General features: G+C 36.6%; 1 protein-coding gene across 6 annotated transcripts in view; it reads left to right on the forward strand.

The window, feature by feature from the left end:
* The window catches only part of ATG7 (autophagy related 7), a 122,574-nt gene that overhangs the window by 75,417 nt on the left and 31,000 nt on the right, over nucleotides 1-16,157 (forward strand). The window contains exon 19 of one of the 6 annotated variants that reach the window (XM_027812928.2): nucleotides 14,143-14,203. The exons of the other annotated variants lie outside the window; for them this stretch is intronic. Coding sequence (XP_027668729.2) covers nucleotides 14,143-14,157 — 15 coding nt within the window. The 3' untranslated portion in view covers nucleotides 14,158-14,203. The remainder of the gene's footprint in view (nucleotides 1-14,142; nucleotides 14,204-16,157) is intronic. 6 annotated transcript variants of the gene reach the window in all.

Here is a 16,157-nt window from a genome sequence, read left to right on the forward strand (position 1 = left end):
GTTCCTGACTCCTGTCTGTGACAGAGCGATTTGTGTCCTGATTCAGCACTGGCTTGGCCTCCACAGAACGAAAAATGAGCGTAAACGTCAGAGTAAGAATAGGTCGGCGTACAAAGTGGGCTCTTGTTAGGTGTTTTTAGGAGAGTGAAATGTTGCTGGTTTTGTGGAAGTTCAGGCTTGACTGGGCTCTGTGATTTCTTATTCATTAATGAATATTACAGGGGTTTTATTTCATGAGCGTAAAAAGACCTGCAGAAGATAAGAATTTTTTTATTATAGAGGAGCTGAGAAATCCTCTCCTATGCGTACTTTCCCCCTGGTGTTTGTATAAACCTCACAGAAGCAGAAAGAGGGTCATTAAAAACCAAAATCTCTTACTGCTATATTGCTCTATTTAAATCCCCCGTATTTTTACTTTTTAAGGGATTTAGAAATATGCAACAATTTACTGGCTATAAATACCCTCGATACCAGATGATACGATCCCAGCTCATCGAGGGTGACGCTATCAGGAGCCATACAGTGAGCGACCTGTTCGCACCCATCTGGTGACAAATCTGACGATGAGCAGGACCTTCACAGTGGGGCTTATGCGAAATAGGAAATCCCACATCCTCTGTTGCTGACTGGGAGATGAGTTGGGGAAAGCCAATATTACAAAGTCACATGTCAGCAGTTCCAAGTGAATTTAAAGGAGAAGACAGCAAACTGAAACTTGGATGTTGTCTGTATTAATAACTCAATACTGAAACTAAGGACCTTTTCAAGTTTCTGTTGCAGCACCTGTAGTTTACTCAGCTGTATCTTAAAACTATGTGTATAATAATCTGAAATAATTTGTCATTAATTTTGCAAACTCCTTTAAAATTTTATTATTTAACTGTCCAAATATTTCCCCACAATAAATGACGTGAAAACAGATTTCTTGCTGCCAAAGTGGTCCGTACTTTCGTCATAACGTGAGTAGATATCACAGAGAAAGGAACACATTCATATTGTATTTTCCTCAAAGTTCTTCACTATACAAAATGAACATGCAACCTCTGTTTGAAATAATTAGCAGTGGTTTACTGGGGGAATTTTGGTACTTTCATGTTGTACCAGCTTTTGATCAAAATTTCCCTGCATTGCCTTGTTTAATTCTGGCCATCTGGATTAAAAGGTTCTCTTAATCTTAAATACAGATTGTAACTCTTTCTTTTGGAGTGCACTGCCATAAAATTCTGGCAAGTTTCCAGCTTTCTTCATTAAAGCTTTCTTTATTATGGTTTTTCGGCCATTAAATGATTGTTATGCGCAATGGGTACTTGATTATAATTTGCTGAAACTGGGAATCAGTCACAGCAGTTAAAATTAAAAGAGAGCATGTTTATACCTGCTAGGATCTTCTGAGAGCTACTAAGAGTGAGGAAAAAACAGTTGAAATACAACAATTTCTGCTAATAAGACATTTAAGCACTCTAATCTGACAGTATTTTGCGCTATGCTGTGGAAGTGTGACTTTCTGCATAACTACGTTTCAACCAAAATTTGTGGTTGTGATGGGGATAAAAGGACAGCTTCACTTGTCATAAATCTTCTCACATCTTTTATTTTTGTTTTGGGTTTAGAAAGGAATGTGCATTTCGAGCAGAAAAGGAACAATCGGGGATCCTTGAATCCTATCCAGGTTTTGTTTCTGCCCTTGTATGGTTTTTGTCAGGGAGTTCAATCTCACTGTCATTGTTTTTTCACCTGTTAAAGCTTTGAAATTTTTTCAGAACGTTACTGGCTTTAAAATTATTTTAGAAACTAGTATTTCATAGGTGTGTGTTTCATTTACTTTTGTGTTTAGGCTGTTGCAGAGTTGAAAGAAATGTAAACTTAGCTGCATAGTTGAAATGTTATGAACAAGGAATAGCATGAAATAGCTGATGGTATAATTTAATCTGATTCTTATAGTGGTATGTTACTGATAATTTAAAGCATATACTGATAACTATAGTAAACTTTATAAAATCTTTCTTTAGAACAGTGAAGTTATGTAGCATCTTTGCAATACTTTTTTCTCCTAACTTGTGTCTGCCCTATCTGCTAACAGTCCATCTTTGAGATTCCGTTTAGAAAATCTGCACCTAGAAGACTTTTCTGGGAACTGAATCTGTGCAGTTTGGTGAGATGAAGCTGCTTAATGAAATAATTTCATTTAAAATTTTACAAGTCTGTGTTTGGCTGAAAACAATTTTCTATCACAGCTGAGAACTAGAGGGACGCAAACACTGCGTGTGCAACCAGTTCCTGCCTGGAAATTGACCCTTAGTCTGCAGTCAATTATACATACAGTGCATGTATATACCAGAACTTTGTTTTTTAATATATTCTTTCTCTTGATCTCTCAAATTAAGGAAACACAATGTGCCTTATGGACTGAGATAGATTATGTTTAAGGCTATGGACTGAGCAAGATGGAATAAAAATTAATGAAAGCTGCAGAATTTAAGTGCTGTTTTCACAAAATCTAATTGGAATTGATGATGTAATCAGAGTTTTCAGTCTTGCTAAACACGTGGGGAACATGGACTTGAATAAAACCAGTGCTTAATAATTTTCTGCTTTACTCGGTGTAGTGAGCCTTAGTGTTCTAGTGAACATACTATTGAAACATGCAAGTCTTTTGAGGTTAATTTAAGTAACCTGGAAATTCAGAGTTACCTGAAAAATTCCTTCTCTTTTTATAAAGATCTTTGCTTTTTCTTTTTACTAGTTGGTTTGTTGTTTTTTTTAATGTGTGTGTTGATTTTGGAAAAAGTAAAAGGCGTTTCTTGTGAATCTAATCTTCTCAATGGCAAGCCCTTGCACTTCCTTTGCCAATGGTTTATTTCATATGTATTCAGTCCAGCTTTCTTTTCACATATGTGAAATAACAGTTTGGCAAGTGGTAAACAAAATATATACAGTGCAGAAAAAAAGACTTGTACTTTTTAAAGTGAAAAGATTCATTTTATGAAATAATCCTTTCATTGAAGTGAATAATTAAAACTAAAATAAATAAGATCTTATAAGAGATTGTAGAGTAATTATGTAACTTTTAAGAAACAAGAGTTCATGGTAATGAAGTATTTTCATTTTACTAGGTTTTTCTTGGAAAAGTACAGTGTCATGTGGTGATATACCACAGTGTGTGAGAGTAGTTTGCTGGTAGAAAATCCAAACATCACAAAGTAATTTCCAAAGACCAGATGTTTATCAGTTCCCTCTTATGGAGGAGAGTAGAAAGGTTCTTATTTAGTCGGCTGGAACTCCAGTGTAACTTCACAGTAGGCTTTCATCCCAAGTGGCTGAGCGAGCATGTCAGACCCGTAAAGGATTTAGATTTGAAGGGAAGTTGCCTATATGACACCATAGTCAATAACCAGAGCATTACCCGTTACAACTGTGAGAAAAACTGGCTACAAGTAGTTCCGTTTCAGTAAAAATTGGCATGGCTTTGCTTCACTGTGGCCCATGCAAGGCTGCTTGGACTCTTGTAAACTGAGAATTAGTGTGCCTTTGGTATTTGAAGTAACGGTGGCAAGACCGCCTCTCTCCTCTTTCCTAACCCTCCTCACTTAGTGGTAGTTTTAAGGGGTATTAGTGGAGGGCAGGGGGAGGTTCCTTTTGTTTACAGCAGTACTTAAAATACACAGTAAAGACATGTGAGTTAACTTTTGAGAAAAGTGTAGGCAGTGGGCTCAGTGGTAAAGTCTGTGCTACAACACTGGGCAAATTACCTGTTTCTCATGTCTTCCTAATTTTTGTCTATATGTCTCTTAGCAAAGCTCTTCGGACCAGACGTTCGATTTCAGTTCATTAATGTTCTGTACAAGGTGGACTGGGATTCTGGATTTCTGAAACAAGACTTAGGATGCAACCAAACTGATAAAGACGAAACCCCAAAACCTCTTCTCCGTACATATTCCATAGAGTTAAACCTCCTAAGAGAAAGAGTTCAGAGGATGACAAGTCTCTTGCTAGACGTATGTTAGAAGGGAGGGTGTTGGGGAAAGAAACCAGGTTGGGACAGGCCCCTCAGCTAGCCAGCTCTGAAAGCACACCCCTGCGAAATGTGGGGGCTCTTGAGCTCACATTATGAGGAGAGCATTTAATGGGAGCGCTTTGTTCCACGCACAGGCTGTTTAAAATGGGTAGGTATCAATTAAATTGGAGTGACAGTCTACCTCAGCACAGGTTGGGAAAATTCCTTTCGTAACGCTTTCAGTTTTTAAATTTTGACTAACAGACAACACAGTTGGGAATGAAATGGAAAACGGTAATTCCCAGGGTGAGATGAAGACGTTAGAAACAGGTGAGGCATCTTACAGTGTTATGCTGAATTTTTCCAAATATTCTAGTCATACATAATCACTCCTGGCTAACAGGGAGGTTAACAGGAAGGCACTAAAGCTCAGCCATCACATCTTGATATGTTTAACCAGTTAGAATATTTAATAATATTAACATGTATTTTATGTTACCAATTTTTGTAATTTTGTGAATTATATAAAAAATTAAATTTAGTTCGCTTTCATTTTTTCTCGGTTTATGTGTGTAAAGATTATTACATAGGAACTACTTGTAGGCAATAAAGCAAACAGAAATGGTTTAAATCAGTGCCTTTGCTTTTCCTTGAAGATTATTTTCTACAAGGTGATTTATTTCATCATTTGCATTTGCCTTGCTGGTGGGTTGTTGTGCTCTTAGTATATATGTCTTTTTATACTTCTCAGCTTTTCTTCAGTAGATTATGATTTGAAAAATAAAATATTTTCCTTGTCTTACATAGTTGACCTAGTGTGATTGAAGACTGGGCTCTTTAATCTTTTTGAACCTCATTAAGAATTTGACCCCACGCTGAAAATTTGTGATTATTTTGAGTACAAACTGAATCAAATCATAAGTGACTCAGAGTATGTATCTGACACCCAGCAACTTTCTCAGGGAAAGGATGTTATGGTAGGTATGGATGTAATGATGTACTGTTGACTGGCAGTATGATAACTTGCCATTGGTTTAAATGCAGCTGCCTTGCTCTTCTGTGCTAACTTTCATTAAGGCTACATCAATATTCTCAGTGCCATGTCTGTGAGTGGATTTTTGCATTACAAGTGATTTTAATATAGCATATACCAAAACTGTGTTCTTACAGTTTTAATATTTTTTTATTTATTATATTTTTATATATATAAAGCTAGAGGTAATTGTATATATTTAATTTATTATAGTCTTAATTATAGTAGATCTGTTATGACATAATCGCAGGGCAATTTGAAGTGAAAAAATGAACTACAGCTCTTACCTCTTCGGCCTGTGTGCATGTTTTTTATCTGATTCTTTGCTGTCATGTGGAGTGTTCTTTGATGCTGCACTATGGTTTCCAAGGATACTGCTGCACTGTTGCAACGCTGAAATCAACTATTTTTATTTTCCCCCAACTATTATAACTTGAGGATACAGTTGAAGATATTTTTGTCATGTATTTGCCTGACTGCTTTCACAGAATAACTTAAGACACTCAAGTTGTCAAGCACATAACGTGCTAATGGCACGGGGGAAAGGGGAAGGCAAGAAATAAAGCAAAACCTTGTTTAAAAAAAAAAAAGTGAAGCAAAACTGAATGTAGATTTTTATTTCCTCTGTGATAGTTTCAGTTACCAAACAAAAAATGTCTTGACATCGAAACTGCGTATTCTTAGCTGGGCATGCGTTCTTTTACAATTTATTTCTATAGTCCAGCAAAAAGAGATGTATTATTCCAATGAGTTAATTTGCATCATCGCCCTGTTTCTGTGCCTGATTATAAATGCATACATACTTCATTTGACATGGGCAGTTACATTCTGACAATAACATAACAAAAATTCATGGTGAATTAAATAATACTTTGGTTCATTTTAGTTCTGAAATCTGTATGTCAATCTATAATTTTAGCAAATAGCAGGAATGTTTTCATACTAACGTATGGGATCTTGTTGCTAATCAAATTATGTTCAGGTCACTCCTATGCAAATATTGTGTTGTTTTGGAGGGTCTTTTGCACAAAGCCTTTTACCACAAGCCCTTTTCTCTTAGAAGGAATTGCTGAGGGGCTATCTGAAGAGTGTTCATTCAAGCTTTACTATTGTGGTGCATTGATAATAAAGGCAGGTTTTTAGGCACAGTCTTTTCGTGGCTCTAACTGTAATGCTAATTTATTCCTGCAGTTCTTTCGATAGTGCAGACGGGTTTCCCTGTTCCTGTTATTTCTATTTAATTTAGGTATTTGTATTAAAATTCCAATGTTTAAATTAGAATTTAACAGTATTTAGTGGTATTCCTCTTTTATGTCATTAAGTTACAGTTAGTGTAGTTACTGTGAGGTCACTGTCCCATTTTAAGGGCTGTGTTTTCAATAATTTAAAACTATACAATTTTTTTTTTCATATCTTTACAAAATACAGCACCATATGATTTTCTCTGTTGAAATGGGAAGGGAATTAGAATAGATTACATCTGAAGTATTTATATAATGCTTACAGTACTATTGTGTATTCTGGGAGATGAAGGATTAATTTGAGAAGCGAAGCCTCTGGCGTATTTCTCAATATCTCTCAGAATTCTCACATGCAGTGATCATCTCTGAGATCTTAAATCCTTAAAGTTACTCAGTGCCAGTCAACAACTTTGGATTATAAATTAGTTTATAATTAATGTAATTGGATTTTGACAGAAACTCACATATTCACTTCTTGAAAGCTCTTGATGGTGTAGGAGACTTTTCCCATCTATCCTCAGTAGCTTCTCTTGGGAAAATAAGATAAATTCTGTCTTAACAAACAAGTACACAGGTATGACAAAATTTGATTCCTGATTACATTGTCTTATTCTTGGCACTTCATCAGTTATCATGTCTCAAGTGTAATTGGTTTCATGGTGTTCTCACATTCCCCTCTTCACAGAGAGAGGGAAAATAAATAAAAACAATTACACCTTCAGCAAATGGGACCCCTGTATTGCCCCTTCTCCTTTAGGCCACTGACTAATAATGTTTCTTCTGGAACTCTGTCACGTTTAGCTGACAGAGAAAAGAAGAAACTTAGGCAATGAAGATGTAGGTAATAAATTAACTTTGTATTTATGTTTTGTTGGGTTTTGTTGCTAAGGAAGGGATTTAAAAGATCAAAAATACAAAAGTTGTATTGGAAGTGGCTTAAATCTATTTTTCTCTGTTCAACAGTCAAATTTCATTCCAATGTATTAAAATGGTCATCTTCAGATATTTTGAACTGTGGGTTAAAAATAACACTAAGTACAAATTGGGACAGTGGCTTTTCTATGCACTTAGCTCCTAAACTATGCTAATGTGTAGGGCTCCTGTTATTTGAAGGGAGAGTTTGTTGTTAATACTTCAGCCAAACTGATAGAGCCTCATGTTTGTAGAGCATTGTATCATGATTTAAACAATGTATTCTGAGTCTTTAGAAATGTTAGGCAAATAAACTAAGCCTGAAAGCAGCAGGTTATCTTGCCCTCTGAGTGGTTGGTTGATATAAGGGACTTAGCATTTTCTGAGTGCTGATGTTATTATTCATCAAATACTTGAATAAGAGAGAAAAGAGGAGGGATTTGGCTTGCCTTCACAGATGTCTTCGAGCTCTCCGACGAAACAGTAGCGCTTGCTTGTCTTCGTTTTCACGGGTGCATAAGAGTCATAAGAAAGCAATTTAAAAAAATGAACCATGTAAGGGCATACAACTGGAAAGTAAACTTATTTGCAAGACTTGCCGTTAAGTTATGAAAAATGTTCATAGATGTTTCTGGGTGGTGTTCCCAGAGAAGCCATGGTGTTGGGTCGGCATCCAAGCGAATTTTAAAGCTAATGCTTCCCTCCCTCCTCCGCTTTCTTTTCCGCCATGTGTTTCTAGGTGTGCAATGCTAGATGGCCAGGACGTGATCAAGGCTTGTTCTGGTTTGTTTTGGCTTTTTAGTTAATTAGCTAATTGCTTGTGAATCAGAATTGTAGCAGGGGTAGTATGGTCCTTGTGAACGTGGTATAAAAATGGAATTCTTTGTTGGAGAGGTGGTTTTTATTTTGCATCCAGACAGCTGCAGAGATACTTCTCTGGCTGCGTGCAAATACAAACCTTGGAATTATATAAGATGCTGACCAAAGTCTAGTATATTAGAATATATTTGCACATGGAAACTCAAACCTCTGTTGTATGTGGTGTTTTGAAAATTAAGAGATAAAAACTTCTTTGAAAAGGCTCAGTAATTGCTGGATTTTGGAAGTATTTATGCTTTCATGCTGTCTTTGTTTTAGTTGTCTTAAATATAAAGTTATTTAGCAATCAGGGAATAGGTCTTTACTGTGTGCAGGTTGTCTTTTCAGGGATATTCCTGATACATGTGTTGGATATTTTAATATTTGGAGCAAAACAATCCATCAAATGTCATTTGGCCTTAAAGATACTGTTGTTTTCCTGCTTGGAGGAAAATAATCTTAAATTGAGAGTGTGTCTTCCCTTGTTTGAAATTGTTAGTCTTAACTAAATAAAACAAACTCTTAACTCTTTGTTTTGACTGCATTTCTCCTCCTAGTCAAAATGTAAGATTACACCTGTCCATTGTTTCATTTACTATAGTGTTCACTATGGTGTTGTTTATAGGGAAGTCACATCTTTGAACAGGTATTGAAACCTGGTTTCTAATTAAGATCAAGGTTAACTTAAAGAAAAGGGACACTTTGCAAAACAGCTCTGATTTTAAGTGATACAGGCTTCCTTTGAGTGGAGCTGAACAAAAATTATTCTGCTGTTGTGAAGAAAAAAAACCTTTAGCTGTAAACATCTGTAATTTTACAGAGCAATAGTCTTGACTGTGGTCTGTTCAACAGGAATGTGGTGAAGTGGCAAGATTTTTACTTTAAATTACCAGTGCAGAGAGCTCTTCATTCTGAGAGAACTTGCCGTAGAATCCTGATGAATAGGTTTGGTTTTAAAAGTGATCACATTCCACATTTTCACACTTGTGTCTGTTTTAATGTTTTTTTTTTTAAATAAACCCCCAAACCTGTTAGGGGGTGCTGCACTTGCAACACAATATTTCTGTCTTTCTAAGCATGCAACAGTGTCAAATGTGGGGAAGCAAAAGGGTGAATTTAAACAGGAGGACACAAAGTCATTAGTTATTTACTGTTAGTTTACACATACAGTATTTAATTTCACAGTAGTCAAGTAGACAACTGACAGGCCTCCCCGGGGTGCGTGGTGTTACAGCTAACATCTGGGTATTTATATGCAAGGGGTAAATGTTCATGCTTTTAGCCTTGATTTGTTTCTTGATGTGTCAAAAGGAGTTGCAGAGCTTGCCACCGGTTCTTTGTAAGTGGGAATAGTTCATTGGAGAGCAAAGACGGTGACAGTGGTCCGGGGCTGAGGAGATACTTTAAAATGACGTGCATTCCCTTTACAGCTGCATGCAAATTGTTTTAGTGATACTTGAGTAAATGAGACCCTAAGAGAGATTCTGTTATTTCACAGATGCCAATAGACTGCTCAGGAGCCTGGGAGCTGTGTGGGATTGACTGGAGGAGAGCCAGTTCTGCCTGCTCTGCTGCTCCAGCAGGTCTGCCTGCCTGACAGCAGTGCTCTTCCTTTGGGGGGGGGGGGATGGTGGTGTGTGTGTTAACAGCTTCTTGCTCTCTTCAAGGACCCTGGGGCAGTGCACAGGGAAAACGGAGCCGGATTGTTCCAGAAAGCACATGGGGACAGCACAGCTGGAGCATGGGAGGTTCTGATTTGGTGCAAGAAAAAAGACTGTGTGCTTTTTCAGTGGGTTTTTTGAGCAGGTTTTTGTTGGTGGTTTTTTGGTTGTCTTTTTATCCTGAGGGTGGTCAGATACTGGACCAGGGACAGGAAGAGGTTGAGGGATCTTTGTTCTTGGAGATCCTCAGATTTTAACTGGGCAAGGCCTGAGCCTGCTTGTCTTGACCCTGCTTGGTGTGGGGGTCACAGTAAATGACCTCCAGGTGTCCCTAACTTAATTTTTTCTATAATTCTAAGCAAAAGTATAGTAATTCTTGGAGACAAACACATACCAGGCATAAATCCCTCATTGTGCTCAGTTCTTGTATTTTACTAAGCTTGCACTTCTGAAAGTTTTAATCACAAGACTTGAACTACACCAAAATCTCGATATTGAGCTTAAGCATTTAGGCGTACTTTTTAGTTAGCAGAAATACGAGTTGCCCTTGATTATATTGCTTATTGATTTTTTTAATACTATTCTTACAAAAATAATCTGAAAACTTTAAATCATGGTTTTGAATGGAGTTGATGGCAGGGAAAGGTAAATGATTTTGCTGCAGTAGAAACAAGACCTAATTTTGCAGATGGCTAAACATTCAGAAACTTTCTAACTTGCTTGTTTTTAAATACAGGTCATTATGTTAGAAGACAAGTATTGTCACCTGCATCAATTATTCATGAATACTCTTGAAATTGGGGATTGTGTTGACACATGCAGAAAAACCCCAACTTACTTTTTGCTAAACTTCAGCTTGATAATTATTAGAGCTATCTGTGGTCTGACAGACACTTTTCACGTGTAGCAAAGCTGCTGTTTCTGTTTTACCGAGACAAGCAGTTTTGGAAAATAATTGCTGTTCCAAACATAAAAATAAATAAATAAATAAAAATCCTACTGAGCAATGTTGTTCCCATCTCTGTCTTCCTCTCTGGTGAAGTAATTTATGGTCCCAATTCTAGTGGTTTCTACTGCTAGGAAGAGACCAGGAATTTTTATAATTCTTGCATTTACTCTTTAATAGAATATATTAAGCCTCAGTCCAATACATGTTTGGGCATGGTCGGACTGCCCAGTGCCTAAATTTTTGGAAGCAGAGCTGACCATAACCCTTCTTCTCACACTTGTCATCAATTTTTATTTAAGTTAATAACTATGTACCATAAACCTAGGTTTTGCAACAATTTACCTTAAAAATAATTGTGCTAGGCCACATTATTGTTGGATTTAGAGGCCATGTTCACAGGTTACTTTCTGCCTTTAGACGCAATGTAGCTTATAACTGTGTTGAACAAGTCTAAACTATGTTGAAAGCATGTTTAGTAATAAACATACAAAACCAGTCTTGAACAAGTTGAAAAATTTTACAAGGAAGCAAAAGGGAGTTTTGCTATTGACTTACATATGGAGTAATGAGGTTCAAGCCTCCCTTGATCAGTTTGAAAACCACCTCAACTTCTGCGATTTTTAAGACGGAGCAAGGAGAGTATCTTGACTGAATGATAGCAGTTTGGTGAGCTCAGTAGTTGCATCATTTCGTGAGCTCCATTGTGATCTATATAACCTGTTTTTCATACAAATTATGTGCAAGGGAATTCATACACTTTAAAACAAATAATTATTAGACTGTGTTGAGAAACTGATAAAAAGTTTGTAATGTAATGTCTACAGCTGCAGTAAAAACTTCAGGAGTTTATAACACACACTTCTGTTTTGAAAGTGGTCTGTTCTAATGAATTAACTTTTGAATTAATGGTACTAGTTGGTGTACTGATTGAAAATGTGACAATTTACATTTATCTTCAAAGTGATTAATGTACAGCATTATTTGAAAGTTTAGTATGATCCTATGCAGTGTTGAACAATCAAATTTATGAATGATTTGGGAACATTTTTGAGTCTCACAACATAAGTAAATGAAAACTGTTCTAGCTCTGCCTGCTGATAATAGAATATTGATTAGCTTAGTTTTTCTAAATTAACTGAGAATGAAGCTTTAAAAAATACAATTAGTTGTAAACTGTAGCAGGTCTTGTTTAAGCTGTAGGTTTTTAAATCATATACAAAAGAGTAAAAGAAAAGCACAGATAATGTGTTCTAGCACATTAGTTTTTTGTGTCTCAGTATGAAATGGCTTTCAGTTTATTTGGCAGGCTTGTATTTGATAACCGGGTTGTGTATCTAAATGCAGTACATATGCCTACATCAATTTAAGTACTGTAACTTTTTTGTAATCAAGTAAAATAGTGAAAGAGTCTTAATTTTCCAAACTGACTTTCACAATGTCTTGCAGTATTGCATTGTGTACTCTTGAAATATGTAAATCATAAAACCAGTGTTAAAATCAGTTATTTATGTTTTCTGTGCTCTTGCTTAACCTAGCAATAGATACAGTATTTTGTAGAAACAAATATAATTGACTTCAGCTACTCTTAACTATCTGCCTTGGGCTACTAAATTAACTTTTCCATTCTCTGAATAGTTACCCTGACAAGAAGTCCCTCTGTTTCCTGTTCTTAGTTCTTGCCTGTGTGGATTGAACTGTGCAACTTAACATTAAAATGAGGTGGTGTGTGTTCCTTCCCAGTCATAAGACATATTGCCCTATTCCAGGAAACACCACCCACTATTGTTTCCAAGACTTTGCAGAACTTATGTACATTAGGTAATTTAATTGTGATACAGTAATTAAAACCAGAGTTCTTTTGCTCCCCACAAAAACAGCGTTATGTTTTTTATAATATATATGCAAATTTTACAACCAATTAAAATATTCATGTATTTAGCATTGTTAGAAGTAGACACAAAAATATGTTTCAAAATTATATAGAAATGTAACATACCTATATTGTTGATATCTCAACATAGAATATTTGGTGGTTGTTGCTGTGTGACTGGCTGTTAACCAAGTTAAGTCTAAGTATTCTTAGACGGGATAAACACAGTTGTTATTTTAAGTTAGCAATTCCTTATTAACAGAGCCATCCCTGTAGCTTTTCAGAATGTCGAATATTATTCACTGATTTCTTGCTAACCATCAGTTTACAAATGTAAGTCCTTTTTTTTTTTTCTTCTTTTTTTTTTTTTTTTACTTTATTTTCAGAGCAGTTTATACCTCTGACAACTTGATTTTAATCTAGCATTTTAAGGAAAAAATTGGTTTTGCTTAGTTCTCAAATAAAAAGCCTTGTCATAATGGTAAGGAGATTTGAAGTTTAATTAAATATTAAGAGTAGAGAATTTGTGCTTGTCTTTGTGCCTGTAATGGAGACAGCAAGATGTGGAAATGGGTATTTATAGTATACTTTCAGCTTTCAAAAGACTGTAGAAATTGAAATTCAGGAGACTTCATGCATGTAAATAATACCACAAAATATAAACAAGATTACAAGGAATGCTGGATTTTATTAATCTTTTAAAAACATGTCCATGCAAGATTTCTCAGAACTATGAAATGGTTGCACTAAGATTCTGCTTTCAGTTAATCTCTTCACCTATGCACCCTGCAAATGCATCAGATTGTATATGTATAAGCAATGGTTGCTACCTTTTCTCTTCTTCCTGGAAGCCTTCAGGTATCCTTACACCTTGACTTCTAATTCTGTCTGTAATTCTAAGAAACTGAAAGTAGCAAATTATCGTAGTATATTGTGTACTGAAAATATAAGAACACGGGGATAACAAGCCACGGTGGAAAAAAAGTCCTATTTTCCACTTTAGTTATTACTTAGTACTTTTGGAAAGTAGTGATAATAATACCCTTGACATTTTTTTTTTTTACCTTGTTTTTCATTGAAGCACTAGAATTAATTTTTGAAAACTAAATATTGTTGCTTATCTTGAAAAGGATTCTTTTCTCAAGGGGAAAACCTTGGTAAGTTCATGAACTTCTTCCAACAGTAGGATTAAAATCTTGATGTGCCAGATTTATCAAAGACATTATTCCATTAGTGAAGATGAGAGAAGATGTGAATAGTATCTCAGTACTGCTAAGTCTTTACAAGCTTCTGATTCAAATGCTTGCATTAACAAGAATATTGTATAATGAAATCTGTAGAACATGTTGCAGCGCTGTATTACCTCTACCAAGGTGCATTTCAGCCAAAAAGTTATGCCAAATACTGAGATGAGTCTATGAGTCTGAAAATATTTTGATTGGCTATGTCTTTAAAATGTGTTTCAATTGATTTTATTAAGACTGGCATTCTTCCAAAACTGCTGAACAAACACTTTGGGATCTGATCCTTCATCGTTTAAATAAATGCCAAAATTCCAGTTAACTTCAAAGAGAATTAAGATCTAGTCACAAAAAGACACATTCTGATTTTATCTGATAAACAGGAGGGTCATGCGTGATTGTTTGAAAGACAGAAGTAAGGACCTGAAGGGCAGTGGCAGCTGGGTAAGCGAGTCTTCTTCATTCACATCAGCGCTGAGGGCGCGTAGTTGTTGGCTTGGGGATGGCGGCCTCATGCTAGACGTTGTCTCTCACTGGGCATATTGTTAAGCCATGAAGTACTAGCAGCTTGCATTCAACTAGCAAACTCCTTCGGTGTGTTCTGGTTGTCCAAATTATTGATTGCTTCTATCTTTTTGAATTGTGTTGATTCTCAGTCTTGAGTTTGAGATGTGGAACTGTTAGGTAGTGATCATATAGCAGTGGCAGCCTAAGGAATAAGCAGAGCAAGGTCTGTAGAGAAGGTAGTATCTTGTATTGGGTTTACTGACATAGCTGGAAAAGCAAAGGAATCTTTTGACATAGAACATTTGCATGCAAAATTTAAGGTGGCTGAAGCTGAATCACTTACTTTGACACTGAATAGTTTCACCTTGGCTTCACTGTCATCCAGTCATTACCATTTCCCTTTTTTTTTTTTCTGTTGGGAACTGGTTTTAGATTCTGATTGTTCTTCAAAGGTAGGTCACTTTCCTAAGTCATTTCACACTGCAAATCCGTGAACGGTTACATTGGCCATCCCTAAGAGCCTGCTAATCCGCATCAGTAGGCAAGAGTGAGCAAGGAGAGAGCGCGTTGGGCTGATTGCTCTGCCAAAGTCTACATCTCACCCAAGCTGCAGCCGGAGTTTAAATTTATCATGATTGGAGAGAAGTAAGTGGTCAGGCCTAAATGAGGGATGTGAGCTCAGAGATGGTTTGATTTGATGGAAAGAGATGGATGATTTTATGAAAACTGTTTTGTTGTTTGTACTTTGACGCTTATCGTATTCCAGACAGCTTTGGGTGCTTTTCATTTGCCTTAAGACTATTGGCTGTAATAAATTTTCTGGAGAATTTTGGATGAAAAAACCCTGCGTAAGTAGAGCTCTTTATTAACTTCCTCCTTCCAGATTCTCCACATCTCCTATCCCCTCCTGTGTCTCGCTTCCTCTTCTGAGTAGGTGATGGCAGCTATAGCCATTTACAATTTTCTAGTGTAAACATAATTTTCCTGCATTACGCCAAGCCGTGTACCTGGGTTTTTTTCAGTTGCTCTGCTTTAGAAGATCATCATTCTTGCTTCTTCATGCTACTGTTCACAACTTGGTTAATATATGGTATCTGTAAGAAATTAACCATATAAGAATCATGACTTGATGAGATGATCACAGATAGCTGACGCTTTATTGGTTGGTACTCTACTCAAAATACTCCGAATGTAGAGGTGTATCAATGAATAGGCCAAAAGATTTTGTTTGCAGGAAGGTGGGTAGCCAAAAGGACAGCCAGTACGGGGGAGGCTTTGTCAGGGCACTGGTTCCATCCGTAGGCAGCGCACAGGGCTTAGACTGCAGCCTGAACCCAAGGAACAGAGTCCTGGTGAGCTTGAAAATGTCTTCGCAAAGGATGACATCATGACAGGAGTCCTGGGGCACTACTATAACATAGCTCTTTAATACCAATGAGCACTGAAGAAAATTAGTTACATATAACGCCAATTTTAATGATTTTACTTTCTGCTGACAGTTCACGCGTAGTTATGTGATTGCTAGATGCAGTGCAGAAGAGGGGAGTAGGACAGTGTCTTTTGAAGACCGTCCAATATTTGCAGTGACATGTAACATGAGGCTGAGCCTGCCGTTTAACTTTACGAGGTACTAACGAATTTAAACACTCCAAGTTAGCTACTGTGTCTCAGCTTACTGATGGCAACATCTTACTGTCATCAGCGGTAGTCAAGATGTAAGAACATCCCTGGGGTGGTGTTTTGGTTTTGCTTTTTTTGTTGTTGGTTTTGGGGTTATTTGGGGGTGTGTGTGTGGTTGTGGGTTTGTTTGGTGTTTTTGTTGTTTTGGGTTTGTTTTGGTTGGTTTTTTTTTCCCCCCAGAAACCCTGGTATGGTTAATTGAAAGCTATTT

Source organism: Falco cherrug, chromosome 4, assembly GCF_023634085.1.
Source record: "Falco cherrug isolate bFalChe1 chromosome 4, bFalChe1.pri, whole genome shotgun sequence".
NCBI classification, from domain to species: Eukaryota; Metazoa; Chordata; class Aves; order Falconiformes; family Falconidae; genus Falco; species Falco cherrug.